The 10,378-nt window shown below is 42.8% G+C and overlaps 2 protein-coding genes across 2 annotated transcripts in view; one reads left to right on the top strand and one right to left on the bottom strand.

The window, feature by feature from the left end:
* Positions 1–3,427: 3,427 nt before the first annotated feature.
* On the bottom strand, positions 3,428–4,184 carry LOC144763301 (splicing factor 3B subunit 5). The gene has a single exon (XM_078648768.1). It carries the CDS (start codon positions 4,086–4,088, stop codon positions 3,828–3,830), a length of 261 nt encoding a protein of 86 aa, XP_078504894.1. The 5' UTR covers positions 4,089–4,184; the 3' UTR covers positions 3,428–3,827.
* Positions 4,185–4,676: 492 nt separating this feature from the next.
* Positions 4,677–10,378, top strand: part of ANAPC1 (anaphase promoting complex subunit 1) — an 815,950-nt gene continuing 810,248 nt past the window's right edge. The window contains exon 1 of the mRNA XM_078648767.1: positions 4,677–5,116. Coding sequence (XP_078504893.1) covers positions 4,886–5,116 — 231 coding nt within the window. The 5' untranslated portion in view covers positions 4,677–4,885. The remainder of the gene's footprint in view (positions 5,117–10,378) is intronic.

Raw genomic sequence — 10,378 nt, 5'->3', positions numbered from 1 at the left:
TCAATGATGACAAAGACAAACATATTATGGCTTTAGAGGAGGTTTTGAATGCACTTAATGTACATGGCCTTACCATTAAGCATGAGAAATGCAAATTTGGTGTACATTCCGTAAATTACTTAGGCCATGAATTGTGTGCAGAGGGTATCAAGCCTAAACCTTCACTTTTAGAGGCGATTAAATCAGCTCCTCACCCTTTATCTAACGATGATGTAAGGTCCTTTTTAGGGTTAGTTGAGTTCTACGCTAGGTATGTACCTGACTTCTCGTGCAGAACATATAATATCAGGCAGCTAATTAAAAATAGGGTTGTCTTTGAATGGACTAGTGAATGTGAGAAAGAGTTCAGTGATGTGAAGAATGCAATCTGCTCTGCAAGTGCATTATCTTGTTTTGATCCTTCTCTGGAAAACATTATTACTACCGATGCTAGCGCAAAAGGACTAGGTGCTGTGTTTTCGCAAAAGAATAAGGAAGGAAAAGAAGTGATCATTGCACATGCTTCAAGGGCACTTACTCCTACTGAGGAAAAGTATTCCACAATAGAAAGGGAGACTTTAGCGTGCATTTGGGCTCTGGAACATTTCAGAGTATTTGTCTGGGGTAAGGAATGCACTCTTAGGAGTGATCATAAACCGTTAGTACGGCTACTTACTACAGAAGGCATGTTAAGAGCTTCAGCCCGAATTGCACGCATGTCCATGCGTTTGCAGGATTTTATTTATAATATACAATACTTACCGGGAAGAGAGAATGTTTCTGCAGATTTTTTGTCTAGGATGCCCTTACCCATTCAAGAGGATTTACATAATGAATGGGACAATTTCCAGATTGCCATGATACATGATGAGGGTCCCATTTCTATTGATCAGACTTTGTGGAAAGAGAAATTTGAGGGTGATGAAATTTTAAAAAATGTTGCAAGTTATATAGTTAGTAATTGGCCTGAAAAGAAGTGTTTGAGTCCAGAATTGAGAAGCTTCTGGGAAGTAAGGTCGGAACTTTCATGTTGCGGGAATATCATTAAAAGAGGTGAGCGCATTGTACCACCAGTGGGTGTGAGGAAAATTATAGTTTCACAGGGTCATGAAGGTCATAGTGGCATGGTTAGAACCAAGCAACAAGTTAAACATTTATTTTGGTGGCCAGGGATGGACATGTTTATTGAAAGGTTGGTCAGAAATTGTGTGATATGTGCCAATTCTGATAAGTCTTTAGTTACTTTGAAACCCAATATGGGTACACATAGTATTCCAAATAATCCGTGGGAAACCATTGCTATAGACATTATGGGTCCCATTGGCTGCGAATCCAAGTATGTTATAGCAGCTATTGACATTTTCTCAAAATGGCCCAAAATCAAAATTGTCCAGAAGATAGATACTGATTCGGTTTTGTGTTTCCTAGATAAAGTTTTTATTGAAGAAGGGTTACCAGCAAAGATAATATCGGACAATGGTGTACAATTTATCTCCAAGAAAGCTAATGATTACTTTTCAAGACTTGGCATTGTTCACTCTACTACTTCTTTATATAATCCCAGTGGGAATGGGGTTATAGAGAGATTCAATAGGGTTCTGAAAGGGGCCATACAGATCACTAGTAATGATGACAAAACATGGGAAGTAGAGATTTTTAAGAAGGTGTGGATGTACAGGACAACCACGAACTCAATGATGGGGTATTCTCCTTTTGAGATAATGAGAGGAAGAGTTCCTAGGACAAAGGTGAATCCCTCGTGGTTGATGAAATCCACTTCTTCCGATGTGGATTTGAGTATAGTCAAGGAAAACCTTATTCGCACTCATTGCTCAAACAAAAAATACTTTGATGAGAAACGTGGTTCAAAAAAAGATCCCAAGGTAGAAGTAGGCATGATGGTAAAGGTCAAGAAACCATGGAAGGTAAAAAAAAAAGGTGAGAGTTCATTTATGGGTCCTTTTGAAGTTTCAGAAGTCTTGAAAAACTCTGTGAGATTATCCAATAATAAGGTTTGGAATCTGGGTAGGATTGCTGTCCTCAAAGCTGACAAGGATGTTTACTGTAAAGAAGTTATTCCTGAACATTCTGATTTTTCCTTTTTGGATGAGGATTCTTGCACTGCAGATGTTTTACCTTGCTGTTCAAGTAATTGTCTTACCAACCAGGATACTGCACCTACAGTAACGCCCTGTCATGATAGCAATGTTTCCTTACCTAAAAGAGTCACTAAGAAACCGAAGTGGTTGTCTGATTTTGTTGCTTTCATTATCAGAAAAATGTAATTCACTGTGTTTTTTTTCCCTCTTTTTCTCATAAGGGAGGAAGGTGTGTTGTGTTGTGCGCGAGTCAGCGCGAGTACATGCTTGATGCGAGATTTCCTTTGTGCATTCATCACATGGACTCGCGCCGACTCGTGCTATTGTTTTTATTCAATTTGGCCTCGAGTGATATTATTGTTCAATTGTGCATCACTCGAGACCATTCTCAGTTGGTAGCTTTTGTACTGCATGCTCTAACAGTATTCAAGTCAGTTACTGGTGATCGACTCAGAGACCGGAGCTGTATACAGGGAGTGCTTCATTTGTAAGAATAAACTCATTTCTACAACTTCTATTTGTTGGTATTTACACAACAACCCGTTTTCACATTACTGATAGCAACCCTGCCTGATGTATTGAGATTATCATTGTGGGTCATACTGGATGGTGTGTCCACTAATGTAATATTCTTGTCTGATGTGATCTCTATTTCCACACAGAAAATAATAGTAGCTCGGTATAAATTTGCAGGTACTTAAGCTCTTATTAAAGAAAAGGTTGAGGACACCCACTATCTCCTCTCTTCAAAGGACGTCCCTAAAAAGCCTTACTTCTAAATGCAAAGTGGTCACACCTAATCAAAACGAGTTCCATATCGCCTTTCTGTAATGTTAAAAGTAAATACGATACGTTTCTCGTGTCTTTATATTGCCACTCAAACACCACCAACCCCATTTTGCCCACAATTTCCTCTTTGCTCATACATTTATATCTTATTACGAAATGCTAATTTTCCTCTACAGTACATGCGGATATCGTGCTCAAATTATAACTATAAGCAGACGTGCAAAATACATCCTGTTCTAAACGCTTTTTTAAAAGTATATTTTCCCGAGCTATTCAATTCAATTGCTTTCTAGAAAGTGCCAATGTGAGACACGTGTAGCGGTGAAACAGGTGTGCGTGCAATCGTTAAATAGGATATACGGTTGCAGGGAGATACAAGTCAAAGACAGAGATAACAGCGTGTTGCCATCGGAAACTGAAATTAGCAGCACAACTGCGTTGCAAGCATAAATGCGCCTCATTCTGAGAGACATCCTATGAAGCGTAAACATGCGTTTAAAGAATTTACTGAGCCTTTCGGTTTCACGTTGAAAATGCAATACAAACCATGGCGCGTTACATACAGGATAAATGTGTTTATTTAAAAATAATTAAATAAAGTGAGTTGGGGGGGGGAGGGTAAAAGCCAGATAAACACAATCATTCTCCAATGAGCAACTCTTCGGTGATTTGGGCGGACATGCTCGACGCGTTGATAATGTTCAAAGGAGGACAGGCACCATGAGGAGATTTAAGGTCGGTTGGGGTGGCATGGGGGCTTTTTTCCCAGATGGTCGGTTCACCAGAATCCATCGAGGGCACGGTAACGGCCCTCTTGGTAGTTGCAGTTTTGGAAGCGACAGTCGAAGCCCTCATTGCCCCCAATCCTCGCATCCCAAAGCACATGAAACCTCCTACGGCTTGCTCCAGCTCTCCACCACCACGAGTGACGTCGCACAGGTCCACACTGCTCCGGCGACTCTAGGCCTCCTCGGGCTTGTCAGTGGGCGGCCCGCAGGGTTGGAGCATCTTCTCCATAAGGTTGAAACGTACGCGGGCTTTGCTCTCATTCTCGGCCACAGCGAAGTAATTGAGCAAGTCGAAGTGACCCATGTAGGAGCAGTACGAGTCCCGGTGCTGGTTCACCAGCCACTCCCACTTGGTGGTGTCGGCGTGGCCAGTGCCAATGTACTTGGACTGCAGATGCTCTAGCTGGCTGTGGATGGTGTAGCGGTCAGTCATCGCGGCGAAAGAGGCCGAGAAACGATCACCAAGAAGAATAACCAGACACACTTTCAACCGGAAATGAAATAATGTCGCGTTAGCTTTGTAAAAGAACAGGTATTTCCGGGATTCTATGTGTGTATCCGGGTGACTCTAACTGGGATTGGGCCGCGCCGAGAGCTTCCGTTCCGTAAATGCAGCGGCCATCTTCGATTGGTAACTCGGAGCCTTGTGTAAAGGCTCGTCATACCAATGAATACTTACAAAACGTAAAACTTCCAACGTTCACAATGATCGTGTAATCAACAGCAGTGCATTACCATAATTATATAATGTACTAAAAATATTAGGGCAGCGGCCTCCTTCGTAATTGCAATAAAGTAGACAATCCGTCGTTTTTTGTATGTTTATCAAATGCATTGAAACGTTCAATGGCTACAATACTTTTTATTTATCTAATGGCGCTGTTAATGAGCTAATCCAAAAGGTCCGCTTTATTGCACGGACATGAGTTGCCAGCACGCGTTCTGCAACGTTCAAATCCACTTGGAGAGAGACTAGAACGAGACCCGTCTGTTCACAGTGACACAACGTGCAGGGCCGGTTAAGTCTGTTTTCGCTTTCAACTTTGCTCGTGCAATCCGTATTTCCCGCGGCTGCCTGTGCTGTCGCTGTCTTGGTGCTGTAGCTGAGACAGCCTCCGCGCCTCCTGGCTGTTGTGTCCCGGTTGGAGCGGATAGGAATGCGGCGCGGCAGTTCCCGGCAGCGGTAGCGGGTGTGTTGCGGGGCGCGGTGTCTCGCCTCCTCGGAGCCCCATGTCGAGCAGCCTGTATGAGTGCGGCAGGGACAGCATGATCACAGTGCGTGCTCCGCAGGAGTTCCTTCCCTCCGGTCGAGAGCATAGTCGACAGCACCCCAATGCTCTGACTCTGCAGCCGCGCCGCCTTCAGCCCGCTTCTGAGCTCTGCCAATCTTCAGACGGAGGCGGCGCAGCGGCTGGGCTGGTGGGATCCCTGCAGGAAGTCAGCATCCACGACAAGCGCAAGGTACTGGTTTCCCAAGTGCCCAAGATCAGGTACAGGCAGAGGTACTGCTTGCCCAAGTTCATACAGGCTGGTTGCTGATGTTTTGTAGTAATGTACATAATTCTAACACTGCCAGCTGTAATGCGTATCTACATTAGACTTTACAATTCTTCTATGCTAGCCAGGGGCAGCTTGGTAGCTGAAAACATTCTCAAAGTGGCCCATGGCCGGTGTTTAGAGCACTTTAGTAGTTAGTTCAAATGAATGATTGTCTCTGTGTGAGGTTGCCATCAGGGTCTGATTGGGATCACAATTTGGCCCGGGCACTGACGAAAAAAGTGTCCCACATTCGCGGGGCGTGGCACACATTTGTGGGCGTCACACACATTTGCGGGCATGCCCTTTAATGAAACACACAAGCAATGTAAGTGGGAGGATATTGTTCTTGGGAAGGACACAGGGCCAAGGTGACAATGTCCTACAAGCTGAGGACCTGAAAAACAGCCAGGCCCCTTTCTATTACCAAATTATTCCCATCCCTCCAGCGCAGGAGCATCTGAAAACAGCGAGGCCCCTTTCTCTTAAAAAATTATCCCCCTGACCTCCAGTGCAGGAGCATATGAAAACAGTGAGGCCCCTTTCTCTTAAAAAATTATCCCCAGCCCTCCAGCGCAGGAGCACCCGAAAACAGCGAGGCTCCTTTCTCTTAAAAAATTATTCCCCAGCCCGCCAGCGCAGGAGCACCTGAAAAAGGCGAGGCCCCTTTCTATGAAAAAAATATTTCCCAGCCCTACCGCGCCAGAGCACCTGAAAACTGCAAGGCCCCTTTCTCTTAAAATATTAATCCCCAGCCCTCCAGAGCAGGAGCACCGGAAAACAGCGAGGCCCCTTTCTCTTAAAAAATGATTCCCCAGCCCTCCAGCTCAGGAGCACCTGAAATACAGCGAGGCCCCAGCTATTTGTAAATTACTCAGCCCTTCACTGCCTCAGGGCAATGGCGTGGCAGGAGAGGGTATAAAGCAAAACCACAGCTTATGGGCCATCAATGGGAGTGGGGAGGGGGAGGCTAAGGTAAAGCTGGTGCGAGTTCACCACATCACCTGGCCCCCATAGTGAGACCCATTCTTCCTCGCCCGCTATGCCCTGAATGAGAAGGGATGTGGGCGAGGACTAATGCAAGCACTGTTTCTGGGCTGCTTGGGCCCCAGGGGGGCTGAGGTGAAAATGGCTCATAGGTCTGAGCAACACCTGCCCCCCTGGGAGGCAGATTCTGGCACACAATCACCCCACCTCCCCCCAGCCCACCATCAGCATGATTGCTTGGCAGGGGGTCAAAGAGAGGCCACAGCTGAGCATCGCTGAACAGCCGCACAGCAAAGCTGCTTTCCTCTCCCTCCCTGATAGTGCTCTTTGTGGACTGGTAAAGGGGGAAAAAACTGGCCCACAGAGTGCACTGGGACACCAGCCCTTCGGCCCATGCCCGAGTGCCCGCAGTGCCAATCCGCCCCTGGTTGCCATACAGAATGGAGTGTAATTCTACAACAATTAAGAGAGAGTGTTTCGTGGAGCATTACTTCCTGCAGCAGTGATTTGTCTTTGCAAGTTTGACCCAGACATGGAATACACATTATTACACAGTTTAGCTGCATCGGTTGGTGCTACAGTGCTGACTCATGATCATTTAGTTAATCTGAGTATAAGTATACTAGTGGCATTCTGGGCAGGCAATCAGCCCTTTAGTTTTGTTCAAAATTGGAAGGAGACCCTTTAATGCATCACCCACAAATAAAAACCTCACGAGTTGTAGAGCCCCCTTCCAAAATCTACCAATCGTTTGTAGTTCTTGCCACCTTGAGCATATTTAGTAATCATATTATATTATACTCCTGCAATTTATATATTAATCTCACCAAACGTGATGATCCTTTGCCTAAACCATTCCCATTTCAGGAGATGAACTAAAGATTTGTGACCAATAAAAACTTAAGTTAGAATCACATAAGTATGTTTTAAACTTTTGAACTGTCCAGTCACAAGCTGAGGCCTCTCTTCCGAAAGTGCTGTTGTTCAGTTGTGGTTCCTTCAAGGTCCAGGATACAAAATATACAGTATGGTCATGTCCCTTGAAGCACTGTTCTAACTCGGTACCTCAGCTGTGTAGGGGAGCATCAACTGAAACCAATCATTTCTCAACATACATGTAAGATTTTATGGCGTAAGCCTCACTTACATGTTTCTTAACACCCTCAAATCCTTCATTTGTTTTATGTGTCCACTCCAATTTTGACCTCCTCTCAAGTAAGAGTCTTAAAGTTTGTATTATGGATATCAAACAAAGCAAGCGTAACATTCACAAAGTCCAAGGAAGGACCGTAATGCATCCTTATCAGAGGGTGGTGTTGTTTTCTGAAAGGCGTCTAAATAACACTTTAGTCAAATTCTGGAAGGTGTAATTGAATGGCCGCGGCAGTCCACCTCTTGGGTAAATCATTTTAATTTCTCTGAGCTGATTGACTTGCCCCTCTCAGTGAGCATCCTTGAAACACACTCAACAATTGCCACATGCTCAGGGGGATTTTCTGTAGAACTTAAAATATATATATTCTTGGAAGGTATGCATATTACTAAAATTGCCAAATAATCAATCATCTTTTGAAATACACTGTTCGCCAAAGAAAGTCCAAAGACAGGAGTAAATATTTGTAGGCTCCCACGGTGTTACAAAAGCTGTGAGATCCTGGGATGGAGACGGAATATATTGATTTGCAGAATGCATATCTGTAATGGATAAGCATTTAGCATTACCTAGGTTAGCAACTCACCTATTATGTTCTTATTGAGTATGCAAAGGTCCACACAGAGACGCAAATCCATAAATAGTTTTTTTTTTGTCAAAACTACTAGAGAAACCCATTCCGATGCCTTCAGAATAAAGCACATCCAGCAATTTTTTAAAGATCATTTCAGTTCATGCTTGTGGTCTGACATTATAAATTATTTGAGCAGCATTATGTTTTAACTCGATTCAATGTTCAACCACTTTTATTTTGCCAACACAATTTGTGAATTTTTCAGGGTATTCGAATATCATCTTCAACAATGTAAACAGGAATGTCCCCTAGAACAACATGATTTTCAGAAGCAGGCCTTAAAGGCAAACCGAGTTTAGCTAAATTCCTTCAGCCTAATATATCTTGCTCCATTACAGCTACATATACTTTCCTTTCCATTTTCCTTCCCAAACATTCCAATCGGCTGACAAAATAACCAAACACATCAATGTCATGGACTCTGAAAGGCTTAGGGTGTAATACCTGTGTGTTGCATTACTTTCAAACACACATCTTTATGTGCTTCACACAGCAGACCATTTATCTTAGCCTCAGTGGCCATCCACTTATCAATTTCTATTGTGAATACCACGTTGTTCACTCTTTCTTCACAATCTTGAACCAGACATCGTCACTACTTTATCTGCAAACCCCCATTTCTTGCTTTACAATCCAAAAGAAAGTGGCAAGTCTTTCTATAATTATTACACATTTTACATATTGCAGGGCAAATGGGGTTGTTGCCTAGGTGGTTTCACGAACCACATCTGTAGAAATTAGGAACATATCTCCTCACATTTCTTTTATAAACGTTATCTGTAGGGTAGATGAAGTAAATGGGTACCCATTCAAACACATTGTTCACTGCAGAAGGCCCTTCTTAGCATGCTAAATCTTTTGATGGGAGCTTAGACAACCCAATCTATCAATTCTAATAAGCCTTGATTGCTGTAAGTTAATAGTCTTTCCTGTACTTTACGTGAAAACCAGTCTTAAAACATTGTTTTTTTCATAAACATCTGCACAATTTTCAAAGCCACAAGAAGCTGCTAATTTACAAAGCACAGCTATATATTTTTCAACACTCTTCACTGTTCTGTTTGTATTTAAAGAACTTATCTTTCCAATAAAATACTTGGCCCCTCAGCATACTGTTACCTCATTCTTTCCTTTGCTTCAATAAATTCATCCTATTCTACGAAATGACTTGTGCCGCCTCTAATTCTGGTAAATGATCAAATACTCTTTTGCCCGCTGGCCTAAACTATTAAATAATAGAATTGTTTTCCATGGTTCTTTGTATTTCATGGCATCAAAAGCTATCACAGTTTTCAGAATGCTGAATAGACACCATGTCATATACATGATAGCTACACAGTTAGAAGTTATCTGTTTTGTACAACGTTGATGTCAAAGTAGTAGAAGTATATCTTTCTTTGCCTATTTTGCCGATTAAATAAAATGAGTATATCAAAAGTAATGTGCATAAAATGTAAGAACATATTAGAGAACATCCAGTACAACGCACAAGAGACTAGGTTAGAGCTGTCTCACAGTGAAGAATAAAATATTTTGTAGATGTATCTAAGCCATAAACAGTACTGACCATGGTATCTTGACTAGAGGAAATCTGAAATAATTTCAGACATAAATCCTGAAAACACTCCATTGAAGCCTAAAGTTCTCAGATGAGCTTCCCAGTCGCTTCTCGATGTTCATGGTGCTTCCTCATAATTCTATTCCAGGATCGTAGGCTCCAATTATGCTTCTCTTTCTTTACTCTATTTTCCAGTAGTCAATCCTATAAAACTTTTTAAAACACTACATTTCCCATGACCACTTCATAGTCACATGAGCAACCATAGAGCCGAAGCCAATATAGCCTTCCTACAGCAAAACAGCTTCCTCTTTACTTGCTGCTTCACAACCAGTTAAGTGCACTCCATTTATCTTAGTAATTTTTTATTACTTACTGTTGTTTCCCTTGCTTTAGTTATTGTGTGCAATATTTCGAATGTACTTAGCAGTTTATGCTGTTGTGTTACTGTGACACTGTTCATGTGCATATTTGAAATTTTATTTTGTGGTTGGCTGTCATCACCACATTTACTCAATGTACGGTACGTTCGATGCAGGACCTGCGCATGTGAAAGAGTGTTTACCCTCCCGGCAGGGTGGCGTGCCACCCTTGCATCTTTTGATTCTGTGAAAAGAAAGAAGGGGATGAGGGCATGCGACTGATCGGATTGTCAATTCCAGCTATTGCGGGCATGTTTGAACAAAGTGAGATGCTTTTGTTGGTGTTTGCCTCTGCCCTTTGTTTTTGGCTCCCATTTTACACCCTGGTGGGTTGGCTCTCTTCCCCAGTGTTATATTTTGCCTGGAGTTCTAGCTGGTCCTCCCTCCACACTTAATTGTAATACAACCACACCATGTGGCAAGACTTGACCTA

This window comes from Lissotriton helveticus, chromosome 6, assembly GCF_964261635.1.
Source record: "Lissotriton helveticus chromosome 6, aLisHel1.1, whole genome shotgun sequence".
In the NCBI taxonomy this organism is placed as follows: Eukaryota; Metazoa; Chordata; class Amphibia; order Caudata; family Salamandridae; genus Lissotriton; species Lissotriton helveticus.
Note: the sequence above shows the minus strand (reverse complement) of the source record. Positions and strands in the feature narration are given on the sequence as shown.

Bases quoted from the DNA above. Each gene is read 5' to 3' on its own strand.
- LOC144763301 (XM_078648768.1), bottom strand. From the start codon at position 4,088: ATGACTGACCGCTACACCATCCACAGCCAGCTAGAGCATCTGCAGTCC.